The sequence below is a fragment of the Trachypithecus francoisi genome, unplaced genomic scaffold (genome assembly GCF_009764315.1).
Source record: "Trachypithecus francoisi isolate TF-2019V2 unplaced genomic scaffold, Tfra_2.0 Lachesis_group16, whole genome shotgun sequence".
Lineage (NCBI taxonomy): Eukaryota > Metazoa > Chordata > Mammalia > Primates > Cercopithecidae > Trachypithecus > Trachypithecus francoisi.
This window is the reverse complement of record NW_022681461.1, coordinates 9,637,855-9,659,624: the sequence shown is the minus strand read 5'-3', so window position 1 is coordinate 9,659,624 and position 21,770 is coordinate 9,637,855. Positions and strand designations below refer to the sequence as shown.

The 21,770-nt window shown below is 45.4% G+C and overlaps 1 protein-coding gene and 1 long non-coding RNA gene across 2 annotated transcripts; both read right to left on the bottom strand.

Annotated features, from left to right (window-relative positions):
• Positions 1-629: 629 nt before the first annotated feature.
• Positions 630-12,600, bottom strand: LOC117098384. The gene is made up of 3 exons (XR_004443391.1): positions 12,431-12,600; positions 12,091-12,190; positions 630-990 (listed from the first exon to the last, which is right to left on the bottom strand). It is a non-coding gene; the product is annotated as an uncharacterized LOC117098384 (long non-coding RNA).
• A 6,053-nt stretch (positions 12,601-18,653) lies between these two features.
• Positions 18,654-19,437, bottom strand: LOC117098383 (ubiquitin-conjugating enzyme E2 C). The gene has a single exon (XM_033236882.1). It carries the CDS (start codon positions 19,380-19,382, stop codon positions 18,843-18,845), a length of 540 nt encoding a protein of 179 aa, XP_033092773.1. The 5' UTR covers positions 19,383-19,437; the 3' UTR covers positions 18,654-18,842.
• Between the last annotated feature and the right edge of the window lie 2,333 nt (positions 19,438-21,770).

Sequence of the window (21,770 nt, the reverse complement as noted above, 5' to 3'; positions counted from 1 at the left end):
AATTGAGTTCAAATTTAATATTTAACTTTTACTCCACAGGCAGGAAGTGAGGATGTCAGCAGGGCAAAAAGGAATGACTGGATATGAAAAACATACTGGCCAATGTCAAACTAGACCAAAAGCATTCTTTGAGTTTTGCCAACTTCATGAGTTTTGAGTTTACTAAAACTCATGAGAATGACTTTACTCAATTTCAGTACTAGCCAAGGACTCCAGGTACCAGAGGTGAGAGAGCTGAAATATGAAGTGAGACTATGTGAAATATAAATGGAAAATAAATTCTTTTTTTTTTCCTTTTTTTTTTTGGAGATGGTATCTCACTTGTTGCCCAGACTGGAGTGCAGTGGTGCCATCTCGGCTCACTGCAACCTCGCATCTCCCAGGTTCAAGTGATTCTCCTGCCTCAGCCTCCTGAGTATCTGGAACTACAGATGCCTGCCACCACACCCGGCTAATTTTTGTATTTTTAGTAGAGATGGGGTTTCACCATGTTGGCCAGGCTGGTCTTGAACTCCTGACCTCGTGATCTGCCCGCCTCGGCCTCCCAAAGTGCTGGGATCACAGGCGTGAGCCACCACGCCCAGCAGAAAATGCTTTAGTTCAGCATGAAAGCAGGAATTATTACAGCATTTATGGATATTTAATTTTATTTGATACATTTGGATGCAACTTTACTCATCACCATTTTTAAACCCATATGTAAAAGTTTTAAAATTTGGGTAGAGGCAGAAAGAGGAGGTTGAGTTAGAGATGTTGGAGTAGTCAGCAGCTCAGTCATTGGTGCTTGTGGGCTTTGTTTGATCCAAACCTTGACTCTCTCTGGAAAGGGAGAGAGGCTTCGACTCTCTCTGGAAAGGGAGAGAGAGCCACTGCCACCCATGGTTCTGAGCTTGAAGTTGCTAGGACTTCTTTCAAACCTGTGTGCTGAGGAAACTCAGATGTTGGCCTCAGCTCCTAGGCTGAATTCAGCAGATTGGCCCATGAAAAATCCTATATCGAGACAAAGCAAAGGATCTGTCAGAAAGCAACACCTATTGTCCTGGGCTTGACACCAAGGAAAAGGACAGGTAGCGGAAATCCTGCAATCTGAAAAGCAGACAGAAAGGTGACAAAGCAGCTGAAGACAGGTGATGGAGAGAGGAATAATAACGCAGCTCCTCCATCTAGAAAGGACAGTAAGAACCACCAGTAGCTTAACAGAAGACCAAGGATCAGAATTCCCCGATGAAGACTGTTTGTAAGAAGAAAGAGGACAGGGTTACAACTCATCAGCAACTGCATGGCAAGCCATGCCAGATAAGGGGACTAACAAAACTTTTCCAAATAGTCAAACTGGAGCTCTAGTTTATCAAGTCCCAGTTTAAGATCTCAAGTTACAGCCAGGTGCAGTGGCTCACACCTGTAATCCCAGCACTTTGGGAGGCAGAAGCGGGCGGATCATCTGCAGTCAGGAGTTCGAGACCAGCCTGGCCAACATGGTGAAATCCTATCTCTACTAAAAATACAAAAAATTAGCCAGGTGTGGTGATGGGCAACTGTAATCCCAGCTACTTGGGAGGCTGAAGCAGGAGAATCACTTGAACCTGGGAGGCAGAGGTTGCAGTGAGCCAAGATTGCACCATTGCACTCCAGCCTGGGCAACAAGAGTGAAACTTCAACTTAAAAAAAAAAAATGAAGCTAACCAGAACGATGCCAGAGCCAAATGCAGTGAGCTGCCATCACCAGGTGTTCTTCCCTAACCACCAAACCACTGGGTTCCTGATACGGTTTGGATCTGTGTCCCTGCCCAAATCTCATGTAGAATTGTAATCACCAATGTTGCAGGTGGGGCCTAGTGGGAGGTGATTGGATCATGGGGGCAGATTTCCTTCTTGGTGCTGTTCTTGTGATAGTGAGTGAGTTCTCATGAGATCTGGTTGTTTAAAAGTGTGTGACATCTCCCTGCCTTCTTCCCACTCCTGTCATGTGAAGTGCTCGCTCTCCCTTTGCTTTCCAACATGATTGTAAGTTCCCTCCCTAGAGGCCTTCCCAGAAGCTGATGCCACCATGCTTCCTATACAGCCTGTGGAACTGTGAGCCAATTAAACCTCTTTTCTTTGTAAATTACCTAGTCTCAGGTGTTTCTTTATGACAATGCAAAAATGGACTAATACACTTCCTGTTGCCTTTAATCCTTTAGATAAGAAAATAAGGACATTTCAACCTAAAATCTAAAGTACAGATACAGGCCAGGCACATTGGCTCATGCCTGTAATCCTAGCACTTTGAGAGGTTGAGGCAGGTGGATCATTTAAGGTCAGGAGTTCAAGACCAGCCTGTAATCCCAGCTACTCGGGAGGCTGAGGCACAAGAATTGCTTGAACTCAGGAGGTAGAGGTTGCGGTGAGCCAAGATCATGCCATTGCACTCCAGCCTGGGCAACAAAAGCAAAACTCCATCTCAGAGTGAGACCCTGTCTCAAAAAAAAACAGAAAGTGCAGATATAAAATAAGATAAAGTATTTAAAATTTAATTATGTTTACAGATGTCAATTGGTCTGAAACAAATTCACCAGGGAATTAATCTATTTGTATAGAACTGCTAATTAATGTAAAAAATATGCCCAGATGTGGTGGCTCATGCCTGTCATCCCAGCACTTTGGGAGGCCGAGGCAGGTGGATCACTTGAGGTCAGGAGTTTGAGACCAGCCTGGCCAACATGATGAAACCCCGTCTCTACTAAAAATACAAAAATTAGCTGGGCATGGTGGCAGGTGCCTGAAATCCCAGCCACTTGGGAGACTGAGGCAGAAGAATCACTTGAACCCAGGAGGTGGAGGTTCCAGTGAGCCGAGATCCGGCCACTGCATTCCAGCCTGGATGACAGAGCAAGACTCCGTCTCAAAAAACAAACAAACAAACTATATATGTACATATCTATCTATCTATACACACACACACTTAATCAGACCTCATCTCATTTGCTTTACATGTTGCTTTATGTGTTGGGTGCACTGTGATGTAATGGTAGCATCAGTATAACTTAAAGTAATTAAATTAATAATTGTACTTGACAGTAAGTGTTCTCAACTGAGTAACTTTTAAGTGAAAGCATTCATGTTTAGACATAGGGAGTGGTAAAGGAACCAACTTTTTCTATTGTTGGTTTGAGGAAAATAGTAATATAAGATTATCAATCATGGACAGTAAATGGCTGAAAGTTAGTGAATCAGATTATAAGCATCTAGCTAAGAACATAAAGATTGAGAAGTAGATAAACATCTAAATGTTTAGTATACTAGAAATAGCCAAGACATTAATATGCCAACAACCTGATGTACTGTAAAATGAAAAGATGAACTTTTCCTAATAGTTGCATTTTTTTTTTTTTTTTTGAGACGGAGTCTCGCTCTGTCGCCCGGGCTGGAGTGCAGTGGCCGGATCTCAGCTCATTGCAAGCTCCGCCTCCCGGGTTCACACCATTCTCCTGCCTCAGCCTCCCGAGTAGCTGGGACTACAGGCGCCCGCCACCTCACCTGGCTAGTTTTTTATTTTTTTTTTTAGTAGAGACGGGGTTTCACCGTGTTAGCCAGGATGGTCTCGATCTCCTGACCTCGTGATCCGCCCGTCTCGGCCTCCCAAAGTGCTGGGATTACAGGCTTGAGCCACCGCACCCGGCCTAATAGTTGCATTTTAGTAAACTGTACAGTGATGAAGGTGGAAAGGGTACTTGGGGCTCATTAGAATAAGGCAGAGTATACCCCAATAGCTCTCTTTCTTAAATGCATTGGATAGGTGTCTGCCAACAAATACACCAAAACTATTTTTATAGAAACATTATTTAATAGTGATTCAACAGCTTTCAAAATACATTTTTGTATTATAGCACTGCACAAGCTATTCTTTTTTTTTTTTTTTTTTGGAGATAGTCTTGCTCTGTCACCCAAGCTGGAGTGCAGAGGTGCCATCTCAGCTCACTGCAATTTCCCCCTCCAGGGTTCAAGCGATTCTCGTGCCTCAGCCTCCCAAGTAGCTGGGATAACAGGCATGTGCCACCACGCCTGGCTAATTTTTGTATTTTTAGTAGAGATGGGGTTTTGCCATGTTGGCCAGGGTGGTCTCAAACTCCTGAGCTCACGTGATCTGCCTACCTGGGCCTCCCAAAGTGCTGGGCTTACAAGCATGAGCCACCATGCCGGGCCTGCACAAGCTATTCTTATGGTGATCTGGCCTCATTGTTTCTGCAAAGCTTGCTTTGGGGAGAGGACACTTACTTTGGGGAGTTGTATAATGTGAAAATTTTAAATAAGTAGGGAAGAAAGAGCCATGTAAATACATGTAATAAACTTGTAGCATATGTAAAGTTTTCTTGGTCTTTATCCTACAGGAATGAGATATTTTAGTATGAATTTGCTGAATATAAGAGCGTGGACTGTTTTTTATAGTATGGTCTAATTTTAAAGGTCCAAAACAAATTTTTAAAAAGTTTGCCCTTGTGCTAAAGTGCCAGTGTCTGTATATTATACTTGATTTGGTTGTAAACTATATTTCAAAGTAAATCCTAGTGTAATAAGTTTTAGAAGTAAAAAGGCTTCAGTTGCTGAAACACTATTTGTAGGAGATGTGAAATGTAGTACAGGCCAACTTTTCTTTTCTTTCTGTAAGCCCAAAGATGAACTACTAATGGGTCCTTTCAACCTTAAAGGTTCCCTTTGGTTTTCACAATCTTTTACAAAGATAGTTTAGTGTATGGTGCCAGCGGTGTTTATTTTTCATTTGGTCAAAATAAGTGCAACCCAGGGCACCACTTATGCAAAAGATGTAAACTCCTGTATAATACCTTGATAGGATGTTTCAACAACCTTAAGGGTAAATGCTATATATAAATTAACCCAATAGCAAGTTGAAAGAAGAAAGTATGTGGGTAAATCTAAAAATTCTGATTGTAACAAAAAGCTGGTTCTTTGACACAATAAAATTCATAGATCATTAGTGAGATTAACCAAGAAAAGAAGAGAGAAGATCCAAATGAGCTCAATTAGAAATGAAACAAGAGGTATTACAGCTGATATCACAGACATACAAAAGATTTAAAGGCTGCCTTGAACACCTGTATATGCAAAAACTAGAAAACCTAGAGGAAATGGACAAATTCCTGGAAGTATACAACCCTCCTAGATTAAATCAGGAAGAAATAGAAACCCGGAAGGGACCAATAACAAGCAGTGAGATTGAAGCAGTAATAAAAAAATTTGCCAACAACAACAACAAAAAAAGTCCAGGACCAGATGGATTCACAGATAAATTCGCAGACATTCAAAGAATTGGTACCAATCCTACGGAAGCTATTTCAAAAGATAGAGACAGAGGAAATCCTCCCCAAATTATTCTGTGGAGCCAGTATCACCCTACTACCAAAACCAGGAAAGGACATAAGGAAAAAAAAAAAACTACAGACCAATATCCCTGCTGAATATAGATGCAAACATCCTCAACAAAATACTAGTGAACTGAACCCAGCAGCATATCAAAAAGATAATACATTGTGATCCAGTGGATTTCATCCCAGTGATACAGGGATGGCTTAACATATGTAAGTCAATAAATGTGATACATCATATAAATAGAATTAAAAACAAAAACCATATGGTCATCTCAATAGATGCAGAAAAAGCATTTCATAAAATCCAGCATCCCTTTATAACAAAAACCTTCAACAAAATAGGCATAGAAGGGACTACCTGAAAGTAGTAAAAGCCATATATGACAAACCCACATGCAACATCATACTGAATGGGGGAAAGTTGAAAGCATTCCCCCGGAGAACTGGAACAAGAGAAGGATGCCCTCTCTCACCACTTCTATTCCACACAGTACTGTAAATCCTGGCCAGAGCAATCAGAGAAAAGAAAGAAATGAAAGGCATCCAAACTGGAAAAGAGGAAGTAAAACTGTCGCTATTTGCCGATGATGAATGTATACTTAGGAAACCCTAAAGACTCATCCCAAAAGCCTCCAGATCTAATAAACAAATTCAATCATGTCTCAGGATACAAAATCCATGTATACAAATCAGCAGTACTGCTATATACCAACAACGACCAAGCTGAAAATCACATCAAATCAAGAACTCAATCCATTTTACAACAGCTGCAAAAATAAAATACTTAGGAATACACTTAACCAAGGAGGAGAAAGATCTCTACAAGCAATACTACAAAACACTGCTGAAAGAAATCATAGATAACAGAAACAAATGGAAACACACCTTATGCTTACAGATGGGACATATCAATACTGTGAAAATGACCATACTGCCCAAAGCAATCTACAGATTCAATGCAATTCCCACCAAAATATCATCATCATTCTTCACAGAACTAGAAAAAACAATCCTAAAATTTACATGGAACCAAAAAAGAGACTGCATAGCCAAAGCAATACTAAGCAAAAAGAACAAATTTGGAGGCACCACATTACTTGACTTCAAATCATACTACAAGGCTATAGTTACCAAAACAGCATGGTACTGGTATAAAAACAGGCATGTAGGCCAGGCACAGTGGCTCACACCTGTAATCCCAGCACTTTGGGAGGCCGAGGCGGGCAGATCACGAAGTCAGGAAATCAAGACCATCCTGGGTAACATGGTGAAACCCCATCTCTACCAAAAATACAAAAAATTAGCCAGGTGTGGTGGCAGGCACCTGCAATCTCAGCTACTGGGGAGGCTGAGGCAGGAGAATCATTTGACCCCAGGAGGCAGAGATTGCAGTGAGCTGAGAGTACACCATTGCACTCCAGTCTGGGAGACAGAGCTAGACTCCATCTAAAAAAAAAAGAAGAAAAAAGAAAACTAGGCACATAGACCATTGGAACAGAATATAGAACCCAGAAATAAAGTCAAATACTTATGGCCAATTGATATTTGACAAAACATACAAAAACATGAATTGAGGAAAGGACACTCTATTCAATAAATGGTGCTGGGAAAACTGGCAAGCCACACGTAGAAGAATGAAACTGGATCCCCATCTCTCACCTTATACAAAAATCAACTCAAGATGGTCAAACACTTAGTATTAGTCTGTTCTCACATTGCTATAAAGAAATACCTGAAACTGCGTAATTTATAAAGAGAAGAGGTTTAATTGGCTCATGGTTCCATAGGCTTTAGAGGAAGTATGATGCTGGCATCTGCTCGGCTTCTGATGAGGCCTCGGGGAACTTTCAATCATGGCAGCAGGCAAAGGCAAAGCTCGCACAGGTATGTCTTACATGGCTGGAGCAGAAAGAAGAGAGAGAGACGGTGGGGAGGTGCCACACACTTCTAAACAACCAGATCTCCTGAGAACTCTACCATGAGAACAGCACCAAGGGGATGGTGCTAACCCATTCATGAGAATGCCACCCACATGACTCAGTCACCCTTCATCAGCCCCCACCTCCAACACTGGGGATTACAATTCAACATGAGATTTGGTGCAGACCTGGACACAGATCTAAACAACATCAGACTTAAATCTAAGACCTGAAACTATAAACATTCTAGAAGATAACATCGGAAAAACTCTTCTGGACATTGGCTTAGGCAAAGAATTCATGACTAAGACCCCAAAAGCAAATTCAACAAAAACAAAGATTAATGGGACCTAATTAAACTAAAAAGCGCTGTACAGCAAAAGAAATAATCAGCAAACAGAAAACCCACAGAGTGGGAGAAAATACTTGCAAACTGCATCCAACAAAGGTCTAGTATCCAGAATCTACGCGGAACTCAAACAAATCAGCAAGAAAATAATAAAATAATAATAATAATCATCATCATCATCATCCCATCCAAAATTGGGCAAAGGGCATGAATAAACATTTTTTTTTTTTTTTTTTGAGACGGAGTCTCGCTCTGTCGCCCAGGCTGGAGTGCAGTGGCAGGATCTCAGCTCACTGCAAGCTCCGCCTCCCGGGTTTATGCCATTCTCCTGCCTCAGCCTCCGGAGTAGCTGGGACTACAGGTGCCCGCCACCTCGCCCGGCTAGTTTTTTGTATTTTTAGTAGAGACGGGGTTTCACCGTGTTAGCCAGGATGGTCTCCATCTCCTGACCTCGGGATCCGCCCGTCTCAGCCTCCCAAAGTGCTGGGAACAGGCTTGAGCCACCGCACCCGGCTGAATAAACATTTCTTGAAAGAAAATATACAAAAGGCCAACAAACATGAAAAAATGCTTAACATCACAGATCATCAGGGAAATGCAACTTAAAACCACAGTGAGATGCAACATTACTCCTGCAAGAATGGCCATAATTAAAAAGCCAAAAAACAACAGATGTTGGCATGGATGTGGTGAAAAGGGAACACTTTTACACTGCTGGTGGGAATGTAAATTAGTACAACCACTATGGAAAACAGTGTGGAGATTCCTTAAAGAATTAAATGTAGAACTACCATTTGATATGGCAATCCCACTACTGGGTATCTACCCAAAGGAAAACAAGTCATTATATGAAAAAGACACATGCACACGCAGTACAGTTCACAGTCGCAAAGACATGGAACCAACCTAAGTGCTCATCCACCAACGAACGGATAAAGAAAATCTAGTACATATACACCATGGAATACTACTCAGCCCTAAAAAGGAATGAAATAATGTCTTTTGCAGCCACTTGGATGGAGCTGGAGGCCATTGTTCTAAGTGAAGTAACTCAGGAATGGAAAACCAAATATTGTGTGTTTTCACTTATAAGTAGGAGCTAAACTATGAGGATGAAAAGGCACAGAATGGTATAATGGACTTTTGACTCGGTGGGGAAGGTGGGGAGGGGGCAAGGGATAAAAGACTACACATTGGGTACAGTGTACACTGCTCCCGGGATGGGTGCACTAAAACCTCAGAAACCACCACGAAAGAACTTATTCATGTAACCAAAACCACCTACACCCCCAAAACCATCAAAATTTAAAAAAAAATAAATTCTGATTGTTAATGCCCTATTTTCTCATTTGGCACATTTTTTGATGTTTATGAGCAGACACCTACGTCGTATTTCTCCAAAAAAATTCAGATGAAATAATATTGCCCAAGTTAAATACGGATATCCTAAAGACAAGTTTCCATAGCACTTAATGTGCAGAATATAAATTAGAAGCATAAAATTAGAAAAATAAAAATTTCTCCCCTCCTTTCAAAAAAAGTTTCAAAATTTAATTGTACCAAGACCTTTAGCAGCAGATTCAGTAATAAAAGTCATTGAGATTTAGGAAAATATTTGAAATATTGAAATGTAATTTAGTCTGTATTAACTAGTTTCCTAAATATAAAAGCATCTCAGATAATCAAAGTTTAATATTTATTCAAGAAATGAAAGACAGTGATCACTGTAAATATGTGTGGGGATTTTTTGTAATTTTACTTGAGGCTAGTTTTTCTTTTGATTTTACAGGTCTCTTAAAACATACATACACACATATACATGGACACACATGCTCACAGACAAGCACACAAACACTTGCACATTTGCACACACTTGCACATTCATGTGACATGTGCACACATACGGACATGCACAGACATGGCCGTGTGTGCACATGCCCGGCAGTGTGAAGGTGACAGATTATTTCAACATCTCTTCTATTAGGACAAGACCAACTGTTATGCCAATCCAGGAATTCGTGGGACAATTCCTAAAGGCAAAAATGTAGGCTGGCACGTGGCTCATGCCTGTGGTCCCAACACTTTAGGAGCTGAAGTGGCAGGACTGCTTGAGGCCAGGAATTTGAGACCAGCCTGGGCAATACAGCGTGACCTCTTCTCTATAAAACAAATCAGCTGGGTGTGGTGGTGCCCACCTGTAGTCACAGTTACTCAGGAGGCTGAGATGTGAGGATCACTTGAGCCCAGGAGTCAGAGAGGCTGTAGTGTGCTATGATCACACCATTCCACTCCAGCCTGGGTGACAGAGAGAGACCCTATCTCAAAAACATTTTTTTAACAATTAGCATTTTTAGATTTTGGGGAGTTCCTTTCAAAATTCAGAATTTTAAGTAATAATGCACTTATCGAGCTTCTGTATTTATCAACCTCGATTTCTTTTGCAGTGGCTTTCCATTATGAAAGATGGTTTAGCTGATTAAGGCTACTTATCTTCTTCCTCCTAATTTGTTGTGCTTATATTATTATAGTCAGTTTTCCTATAGGTTAACTAGATTTAATCAATATGCTTGAACTTGAATTTCTTGTTCTGTAAACTTAGACTGTATAAACTTCCACACCACGATGTGAATGAGGGTCTTAGTCCCCCTACCCTTCCCTCTTTCCCCCCAGCTTCTGTATCCTACGTTCTTCCAGTTAGACACGTATTTTTTTTTTAACTGATATATATTTTTTTCATTTTTAACAGCTGGTATTTTTTACATGCTACTAATTTCACCCATTGTCAGTAAATCTGTACAGTTCTGTAACCATCACTGCAATACAGTTTTAGAATATTTCCATAAGTCCAGTATACTTTTATTTCTCTATTGTCAAAGTAAATATCATTTAATCCAGTCCTGTAACCATATTTGAGTTTTCCGGGTTTCATCTATAAATTGATTGAATACATAACACCAGAGTCCTATTAATACACTATCTTGAAACATGTCCAGAGTAAAACGAAAGGCACAGAATTAATCAGAAAGCATTCTATTGAAAGTATCGATCAATAGAGTGAAATTAGACTTCAACAGCTGCAGCCTGTTACCGCCTAAGGATAGGCTGTATGAGGACTCACGAGGACCTGTTGTTGAGGTTAGGACGAAATGGTTGGCTAAATTCCCTTGAGAACACCACGCAGTCCTGGGATGGAAAGCCAGGCTCCGGTCATTGCCCACTCCCCGCCTTCCCTTCCACCTCCCGCCCTTCTGACCCCATCAATCGCTCTTTTTGGCAGGGTCGAGTGGTGTCAAAGCAGACGGCTGCTCGGTGCCTACGTAGCCGTATTTTTGTGAGCGGAGCTGCTTTTGTGAGCGCTGCCTCCCTGCAGCATCTCTGCAGTCACGCGTGGAGTCGCCGAGAAGCTGCCCGGCCGCTCCAGCAGCCTCCACGCCTACAGGGCTGCGTGCCCGGGATCGCAGCGCCTTCGCGTCTCCTTCCCGCCTCCCTCTGCCCTCCCGCCAGCGAGCGCGTGGCGCCCCGGAGGTGCGAGGGTGACCAGGGTGCACCCCTCTACTCCTAAGCCAACCTAGGCAGGAGACTTCCAGTTTCTGCCGCAGCATTTCCAGCCCCGCGAGCCCTTGCAGCTCCTCACCGTGGCTCAGCAGCCAGCCCTGCGCATCCTCTTCCGGGGCTAGCGCGCACTCCCTTGGCTCTGCTCGCCCTCCCTTGTCTTTCTGCCGTTGCAGACGCTCTCACTCCGTCCTCCCTTCCTTTCCCCTGCCGGGCGGGGCTCGCTATTCAGCCCCGTGTGCTCAGTCTGACCCCTCAGCCTGCCGTACCCGCAGGCTCTGCGGAAGGAGCCTGGGCCCCAGCCCTTGCCCTGCTCCCCGCCACCACGTCCCTCCTCCCGCCTGGAGCTTCCAGGGCCTGCCGCGGGCCCCTGCATCTCCCGCCAGGCCGTCTCTCTCTGCCTCCGTCTCCTGCAGCCCAGCTCCGCCTCATTCTCCATTCCTCGCCCAGAACCCTGGACATTCTGTCCGCGGTCGCCGCCTGCGGTTCCTCCCCATCACGCAGGCAGACGCCAGGCTCCGCCAGGTCACAGAACTGCTCTTGCCGAGCCCCGAAGGCCTCCACCTGGTTGACCTTGGCAGCCAGCCCGGGCCTCCTCGGTCCTGACTCTGGGGCCGCTGCCTCCCGCCAGCGCTGTCTTCGCCTGGTTTCAGGGCCCGCACCACCTTTGCTGGTACAGCCTCATGGCCCGACCCCTGGCCTCCAGACCCCAGGATCTCCCCCTGTACACCGGCCCTTGGGCGGGCCTCCCGTGTCAGCTCGGGGCACCTCTATCCTTGCACTTGTTCAGACCTCCAATGACCTCGGAGTCCTCTCTCTCCTCCTGTTTTCACATCCCACCCTCCAGCGTCCTCCCCTCTCAAATTGGATCTAGATTCCAACCCGCTCTCATCCCCCACGGTGCTACCTGCCAGTGCCCTACGCCTCTAGGGCGTCCTTGCTTCCCCTCCTGGGCCTGGCTGGGATCCTTGTACTGTGGTGTGTGTGCCCCGACGGCTGGCTTCCATCTAGGAAAAGGCCAACATCAGGAAGCTGCCTAGGAGGCCGCCTGGCCCACGGCCTTTCTAACCCATGTCCACCTACTGCCATCCTCCACATGGTGATCACGGCCCCGTCTCCCCGACCCTTCAAACCTGCCTCCAGGTCCCCCCCCCCAGGGCCTTTGCACCAATTAGTCCCTGTCTTAGCTCAGGGTGCCACAACAGAATCCAGACAGGGCAGCTTAGCAACAGAAATGCATTTCTCACAGCTCTGGAGGCTGGAAGTTCCAGATCAAGGTGCCTACAGATTCCATGGCTGGTGAGGATTGTCTCCTTGGCTTGCAGATGGCCTCCTTCTGGTTGTGTCCTCTCATGGGAGAGCGGTAGAGGGAGAGAGAGAGAAGGAGCGGGTGAGGGGAGGTATCCCTGGTGTTTCTTCCTGTTCCTATAAGGACACATTTCTATTGGATCAGGGCCCACCCTATGACCTCACATAACCTTTACTACCTCCTTATAGGTTCTGTCTCCAAATGCAGTCACACTAGGGGTTAGAGCTTCAACATAAGAATTTTAGGTTCTGCCTCCAAATGCAGTCACACTGGGGGTTAGAGCTTCGACATACGAATTTTGGGAGGACATAGTTTAGTCCATAACTTTCCCTCTGCCCAGGTGGCTCTGCCTTGAATATCTGCAAGGCTGACCTGTTCACCCCTTGAACCTAGGCCGTGCGTCGCTGGAGTCCTCTTTACTAAAACCACCTGGAGTTGGGGAAGTAGCCATCATGGAGGAAAAATTAGGCTGCAATTGTCAATGGATGCTGGGTGGTATAAAAAACAGGTAAAACCACCAACAACAGAACAAAAAGCCCTGATGGCCACAAGTTCAGTCACCATTTGTAGCAAGAGATGGACATTGGTATATCCACCCGACTCCACATTTCCAAGGATGCTGCATTCCCAAGTGAGCTACAGATGGTGCTGATTTAAACACTCGTGATGAAGCGGTGAGCAGATACACGTGGCGAGGAGGAGGAACGTTAAGGAGCTTTGAGAGGAAGACTTCTGTAGGCAGCTGTGCGCTGTGAGCCCCTCCTCCTGCCTTGTCAAGGACTTAGGTAGGGGGAGCTTATCTTCTTGCCTCAGGCTTGGTGAGGTTCAGCTCAACTGAACTTCTGGGGTTTGGAGGATGCAATGGCTGTGGGGTAACTCCCGCCCAGGGAAACACAGAGGGCAGAACAGATGGGCTGGCAAACTGCTTCTTGGTGGGAAGGTGTGTGGGGAGGTGTTTCTAGGTACCAGTATGAGCCAACTTACTTCTGGATCCATGTGAATGACATTTCTGTTTTACCTTTGCTTCATCCCTCCACATGCTCCAACCCGGGGGACCAGGAAGCACTGTTGGCAGGTGATCAGAGAAGGAACCAGGAAAGAGAAAAGGACCACATGAGGCCTTTCCAAAATCACTGTTTTGGAGAATGATTTATGTACAGGTTGCACCTATTTTAAGTGTGCAGTTACTAAGTTTCAACAAATATGCGTACTCAGGTAATCACCGCCACAGAGACAATGTTTCCATTGTCCCAGAGAGCTCTCTGGTCCTCTGCAGTCATACAGGACACCACAGGCCCCCACATGCTGTTACTAAGGTGTGCAAAATGCCATTGCCTCCCTATGATTTCACTGTGCTGTCTTTGTTTTACTTTATCCAGGTCAAAAAAACCTTGGGGCTGGAGGTGAGTGGCTTTCAATTAGACCTCAGTCCTCCTGCCTTATTTTCCTCCCCTGAGGCCCTGTGGACCTTCTTGGAACTTGTGTATTCTCTGCAGGAAGGGAATACATTGGGTTAGTTACCATGTGTTCCACAGCCTGGCTCTGAACTTGGTGCTCAGGGGGGAAACTCAAACTAAGGTACAGACGAAATACCTCGACAGGCAGAGGAGGAAGCAATATCCACGTTGTCAGGGAGAGGAAGGAGTTGGTTTGTAAAGGACTATTCCATACACCTTAGAAAGTGACCCCAGCAAATGTGAGAAAAACGTTGTAGAGTCACTGTTTTTAAGAGCTGCAAAACCAGCTGGGTGTGGTGGTTCACGCCTATAATCCCAGCACTTTGGGAGGCCAAGGTGGGCGGATCACGAGGTTAGGAGTTCGAGACCAGCCTGACCAACATGGAGAAACCCCATCTCTATTAAGAATACAAAATTAGCCAGGCATGGTGGCACTTGCCTGTAATCCCACCTACTCGGGAGGCTGAGGCGGGAGAATCGCTTGAACCCAGGAGGCAGAGGTTGCGGTGAGCCAAGATTGTACCACTGCACCCCAGCCTAGGCAGCAAGAGCGAAACTCCGTCCCAAAAAAAAAAAAAGAGCTGCAAAACCTTGACAGCCAATTTCGTCTCTCCAGTGGAGACTATTTACTTATTTACTTAATTAATTCCCCAAATAAATAATTATGGAGAATCCACTTCGTGTGGGGTGTTGTTTTAAATATATGTGATCAAGCTGCAAGCAGATACACCTGGTGCCTGCCTTTGTGCAGCTCATAGTCTGATGAGGTTATTGATAGTAAAAAAACTTCCATGGATATCCATCAGTTTCCCCTCACATTCAGCGGCTTAAATCCACCACCATTTTATTGTTGTACATGATTCTGTGTGTCATCTGGGCTGGAAGGGGCTTCCAGGCTGGGTCAGCTTGTGTGGTCTCTGCTCAGCTCTCTCCTCTGTCCCTGGTCAGTTAAGGGGTGGGCTGGCGCTGGCTGATGGAAGATGGCCTCACACGTGTCTGCCAGTCAGCAGGTCTTCCACCAGGGAGCCTTAGCTCTTCTGCACATGACCTTCCAGTGTTCAGAAGGCTGGTTAGGACTTGGTGGTCTTGGGCTTCCAGTCATAGCAAGAGAGCAGACCCTGATGCACAACCACTTTTCAAATTTCCTCTTGTATTAATGTTTGTGAATGATGCATTGAGCAAAACAAATCACATGACCAACTCCCATGCATAGACTCTACCTCTTGACGGTGCGGTCTGCAAGGCCACATCACAGCAGGACTCCTACTTACTCTGGGGCATAGAGAAGCCTCCCATGTGTAAGTGGTATGAATAGGAGGTTTCTGGATGAAGGTTAGTGGGGTCCGCAAAGAAGAGCATTTGAGGGGAGAGGGGCCAGAATGTGCAAAGGCCCTGAAGCCCTAGACAGCACCCAGCCCTCAGGAAGATAATGAAGCCCAGGGTCAGGAAACTAGATATATCATCAGGGACTAAACCACACAGGGCCTTCTAGGCCAAGCAAAGACTCTGTATCTTTTTTTTTTTTTTTTTCGAGACAGAGTCTCACTTGTGTCACTCAGGCTGGAATGCAGTGGTGTGATCTAGGCTCACTACAACCTCCACCTCCCTGGTTCAAGCAATTCCCCTGCCTCAGCCTCCCAAGTAGCTGGGATTGCAGGCACGTGCCACCGCGTCCAGCTACTTTTATTGTATTTTTAATAGAGATGGGGTTTCACCATGTTGGCCAGACTGGTCTCTAACTCCTGACCTTAGGCAGTCTGCCCACCTTGGCTTCCCAAAGTACTGGGATTACAGGCATGAGCCACCGCGCCCAGCCCAGGACTCTGTATCTTAACCTCCGAAGGTTGGAAGCTAGTGATAAGCAGATTTGGGTTTGTACAATCACCCTGCTTGCAGGGCAGAGAATAGATGGTGGCTGAGCAGTGCCTAAGGGCATGTGCAGGGTGAGCAGGGGGAGGGTATCAAGGTGGTCCAGGTGGGGGAGGATGGTTTGGAATAGGGTAGTGGTGGCGAAGAAAAGAAGCAGGCCCAGAGATGTTCAGGAGGTCAAATGAAGAACATGTATGAGACACACGGCAGTTTTTAAAAATGGCCACAAATTCTTTGCAGCCCCTCCCATCAGGTGGAGAGTAGGGGTTGTGTTCCCACCCTTTTAATTTGGGCAGGCTGCTCTTATCAACAGAATATGGCAGAGGTGACCCTATGTGTGATATTATGGTTTTATATACATACACACACACGTATACATATAAGTCCTAAACCTATATATATACACACATACACATACACACACACATACATGTGTATATGTGTGCGTGTGTGTGTGTCCACAGTTTCTGGCTTGTATTAATGACTCCCATAACCCTTGTTACAGTGTTGTGTTATAATGTTGGGACACTTTGGGCCTCAGAGGCAGGCCTCAGGAAACAGAACTTCTCTCTGCCCTTCTCCTGCCCATCTTTCATCTATCCAAGGCAGGACTTCATCTGATTGTGGTCAAAAGACTCGCAGTCCACAGAGGGCCCAGCTCCCGACCCTAGAGGAAGGAAGGCTACATAGAGAGCCTGAGAGAAGTCTGAACAGACAGCAGGCCTTGCCAGGTTTAGATCATGTGCATTTTGTCCAATCACATTTCTACATGGTTGTCAATCATCCTAGGAAATGAGTCCTCCATAAAAACCCAAAAGGACAGAGTTTGGAGAACTTACCTCCAGATTGCTGAACACGTGGAGGCTGACAGGAAGGTAAGCAAGAACTCATCCATATGCCGGAAGGGTGGCGCACCCCAGCTCCACAGGGACGGAAGCTCCTGCACTAGGGACCCTTCCAGACCTGCCTTTCCTGTGTATCCCTTCATCTGGGTGTTCATTTGTATCCTTTAACATATCTTCATAATAAGGCCGGGCGTGGTGGCTCATGCCTGTAATCCCAGCACTTTGGGAGGCAGAGGTGGGCGGATCACCTGAGGTCAGGGGTTTGAGATCAGCCTGACCAACATGGAGAAACCGTCTCTACTAAAAATACAAAATTAGCCAAGGGTAGTGGCACATGCCTGTAATCCCAGCTACTCGGGAGGCTGAGGCAGGAGAATCGCTTGAACCTGGGAGGCAGAGGTTGTGGTGAGCCGAGATCGTGCCATTGCACTCCAGCCTGGACAACAAGAGCGAAACTCCGTCTCAAAAAAATCAAATAAAATATCTTCATAACCAACAGGTAAATACAAGTAAGTGTTTCCCTAAGTTCCATGAGCTGCTCCAGCAAATTAATGAAAACCAAAGAGGGAATTATGGGAACTCCACTGTGAAGCCAGTCAGTCTGAAGTTCCAGAGGCCTGGACTTGCAATTGAGGGGAAGCAGGAGAGGGGGCTTGTGGGATTGAGCCCTCAACCTGTGGGATCTGACGCTATCTCCAGGCAGATAATCTTGGAATTGAATTAGAGGACGCCCAGCTTGTGTCTGCTTCTTGGCATGTAGGGAAAAAAAAAAAAAAACCCTTCATTTGGTCACAGAAGTCTGCTGTGTTGATTGGTGGTGTGTTGGTGTGAGAGAAGAAAATAATTAGTTTGTTTTATCCCAAACACTGAAATTTCTGATTCTGGACCATAGAAGACCATGCAACTGCTGCCTTCATCATCAGACACTCTCAGAGCCGAGGGTCCCTTTGTAAGAATCCACATCCACCTGAGGCAGCCATGCTGGCAGGAAACCCAAGCTTCACAGAGAAGCCACATATCAGAGCTCCAGTCCTAGATGAGTTCAGCCTTCAAGTCAAACCTTCACTCACTTCCTCAAGTAAGTAAAGAAGCCTCTGGTGATTCCAGCCCCTGCCATTGGAGTCCTCTTTGCTGTGATCCCAGACACTGTGGGGCAGACAAGCTGTCCTCTCAGGGCCTGTTCAAAGTCCTGACCTCAGAATCTAGATGGCATTGTTAATGTAAAAGGAAGAAACTGAGGCGAAATTAAAACCGACAGTTTATTTGGGCCATGGTTGAGGGCTGTGCCCGGGACACACTTCCCAGGTCGCCTTGGAGAGTGTTCTGGGGAACGAGGGGGAGGCTCTGGTTTTCAAAGAAAAAAGGATGAATCAGGAGAGGGGATATTACCCAAGCTGTTTGTCAAGAATGCTCTTTGGCTTACAAAAGTAACATTGGTTAGTAATTAGCTACACATTGTTGAACCAACCACAGGATGTATGGCTTCTTTTTTTTTTTTTTTTTTTGAGATGGAGCTCTGTCACCAGGCTGGAGTGCAGTGGCGCAATCTTGGCTCACTGCAATCTCTGCCTCTCAGGTTCAAGCAATTCCCAGGCTCAGCTTCCCGACTAGCTGGGACTACAGGCACACACCACCACACCCGGCTAATTTTTTGTATTTTAGTAGAGATGGGGGTTTCACTGTGTTGGCTAGGATGGTTTCCATCTCCTGACCTCGTGATTCGCCCACTTTGGCCTCCCAAAGTGCTGGGATTACAGGCGTAAGCCACCTCACCAGCCGAATGTATGGCATTTTGTGGCTACTTGGTGTCAGTTAGTTTAGAGTCCGCATAGCAAGGGGCTTCAAAATGTAACTATTTCGCTCAAAGGGGAGACATATGACTGCTGTTTCATTCCAACACTTCTCTGGGCCTGATACTTTAAAGGGGCTCATATTCTTCAGATAAAAAGTTTGTTTTCTTCTTTTCTTCTTTTTTTTTTTTTTTTTTGTCTAAAAAAGGACCAAAATGCATTTATTAATATACATCACAAGGGTTCAACCGAGGCTTAATTTAAAAGACAAAAACAAAACAAAAATAATACCACAGCTCAAGATACAGAGTCCTATACAGAAATCACAAAAAGGACAGACCATCTAAGGAAAAATTAAGACAACACAAGCACAGGCTGGGCAGCCTGGGTCAGGGCTCCTGGCTGGTGACCTGCTTTGAGTAGGTTTCTTGCAGGTACTTCTTAAAAGCTGTGGGGTTTTTCCAGAGCTCGGCAGCATGCGTGTTCAAGGGACTATCAATGTTGGGTTCTCCTAGAAGGCTCTGGATGGAGAGCAGAATGGTCCTGACGTCATAGAGGGCAGACCACTTGTCCTTCAGGATGTCCAGGCATATGTTGCCCTGGGTGTCCACGTTGGGGTGGTAGCAGGGTGTGAGGAATTTCACCGTGGGCGCATTGTAAGGGTAGCCACTGGGGAACTCCAGTGAGAGCTTATACCTCAGGTCTTCATATACTGTTCCAGCTGCTCCATGGATGGTCCCTACCCATTTGAAAAGGTTGTCTGATTCAGGGAAGGCAGAAATCCCTTTATCGCCAGACATCATGAGGGTCATCAGCTCCTGCTGTAGCCTTTTGCCCACGGGACCCCGGGCGGCGCCCCCGCTCGGCTCGGCTCCTTTACGGGCGGCGGTGACGCTTGTGGCTGCTGGGTCGCGGTTTTGGGAAGCCATCCGGGCGGCGTTGGCAGAGAGACAGGAACTCGGAGAACACGACTGCAACTGCCTCTTCTTTTCTTCTTTCAGCATAATAAAATGGATGTTGTTTTACACCACTGATTTTTTTTTAACTTTTAGTTTATTAATTTTTTAGGGATGGGGTCCTGCTCAATCACCTGCTGTGGAGAGCAGTGGCACAATCACAGCTGACTGCGGCCCCAAACTCTTGGGCTCAAGAGATCCTCCCACCTCAGCCTCCAAGTAGCTGGGACTACAGGCACATGTCATCTCAACCAATATATATATATATTTATATTTTTTGCAGCGGGGACAAAGATAAAGCTACGGGAGGTGTTGGGGTGAGTTGCAGAGAAGATGGTAATAAGTTTTATGATCTCATTTCCTGTCAGTTAAAATGGTTTTCGTGAAGGAGGTAAGATGTCAAGAATGACGTGTGAGACATTGGGAGCTCCTTTCTCGCTGGCAGTCAATTGGAGCAGGGATTGGAAATGTGAGTGGACTAACCCTCCTGAATGGTGATGACGTGCCCCGGAAGGGGTCCTGATCTAGAGCGCAAGAGAGGGTTCTTGGATCTCGTGCAAGAAAGAATTTGGGGCGAATCCATAAAGTGAAAGCAAGTCTATTAAGGAAGTAAAGGAATAAAAGAACCGTGACTGCATAGGCAGAGCAGCCCCAAAGGCTGCTGGTTGGCTATTTTTATGGTTATTTCTTGATTATGTGCTAAACCGGGGTGACTTATTCCTGAGATTTTGGGAAAAAGGGGTGGGCAATTCCTGGAACTGGAAGTTCCTCCCCTTTTTAGACCATATAGGGTAACTTCCAGATGTTGCCATGGCATTTGTAAACTGGTGCTGGTGGGAGTGTCTTTTAGCATGCTAACATATTATTATTATCAGCATATAATGAGCAGTGAGGACGACCAAAAGTCACTTTCATCGCCACCTTGGTTTTGGTAGGATTTGGCCAGCTTCATTAGCACAACCTTTTATCAGCAAGGTCTTTGTGATGTGTATCTTGTGCTGACCTCCTGTCTCTCCTGTAACTTAGAATGCCTAACCTGGGAATGCAGCCCAGTGGATCTCAGCCTTATTTTACCCAGCCTCTATTCAAGATGGAGTTCTTCTGGTTCAAATGCCTCTGACAATTAAAGGGCAGATGGGGACTGGAGGAGACCAAACCCCAGCAGCTGGGGTGTCCGAGGCCATTGGCTGTCGTCCCACGGAGCACTGGATGGAAGTTGAGTCTGCCCTGGAGAGTACAATAGCCTATCTAGATCATAAAGTGCTTTGAGTTCAGGACAAGGAAAAAGAGCCTTATGAAAAACGATAGGACTTAATTATTTTTCTGGACTATTTATCCTTCATCTGTCTTTCTACATAAAGACAAATTCCAAAGAATATTCATTGATTTAAGTAATTTTCTAGTGGGAGATTCAGCATTTAGTTTCTAGAGGAATGAAAGGTACATGCCTGAAAGGACTTTTCTCTCGTTAAAAAGTGTGATTAGGGGATTACCCAGAACACTCTGCGTTGCATTTCCCTGTGGCTTTCATTACAGCTGCTCCTTCCTCAGCAGGTTCCATAATTATACGAATGTCTTAGCCTTTCAGGTGTTTCCTTATTCATTTGTTACTCACCAAGATCACCTGAGGCCTATTCAGCTGCAGAGATGGCTCGCTCAATTCACTGGCTGTGGGTTTAATTTTTGATTTGGGTCTTTTATGTTTCATAGGAAAGATGAAAATGAAAGATAGCATTTTATGCTTGCAGACTTAGCTTTTATTCTTTATAGTCTTTATATGTGATCCTGCAGACTGTTCGGTGCTTGATTCTAGTTGTACTTGCTTGCAAATGATAGGCCCCGTCATTGTAAGCAATTTTGTCCACTTGAAATATCTCATTTACTGTCATTCCTTCATGTAAGCAACAGTCTCTCCCGCATCCTTTGGGTCTCATGGCCATGGTACCATCTGCTTCTATTTAATCATTCTGTAATACAATGTTCAATGAAACCCATTTCAGAATCCCAATTTCCAATAACAAATGTTATTTATTATTTATTTATTTATTTATTTATTTATTTATTGAGATGGAGTTTCGCTCTTGTTTCCCAGGCTGGAGTGCAATGGCACAATCTCGGCTCACCACAACCTCCACCTCCCGGGTTCAAGCAATTCTCCTGCCTCAGCCTCCTGAGTAGCTGGGATTACAGGCATGTGCCACCACACGTGGCTAATTTTGTATTTTTAGTAGAGACGGCGTTTCACCATGTTGGTCCGGCTGGTCTCGAACTCCCAACCTCAGGTGATCCTCCCACCTCAGCCTCCCGAAGTGCTGGGATTACAGGCGTGAGCCACTACACCTGGCCAACACATGTTATTTA

Excerpts from the sequence above, each read along its gene's own strand:
- LOC117098383 (XM_033236882.1), bottom strand. The coding sequence starts at position 19,382 with ATGGCTTCCCAAAACCGCGACCCAGCAGCCACAAGCGTCACCGCCGCC.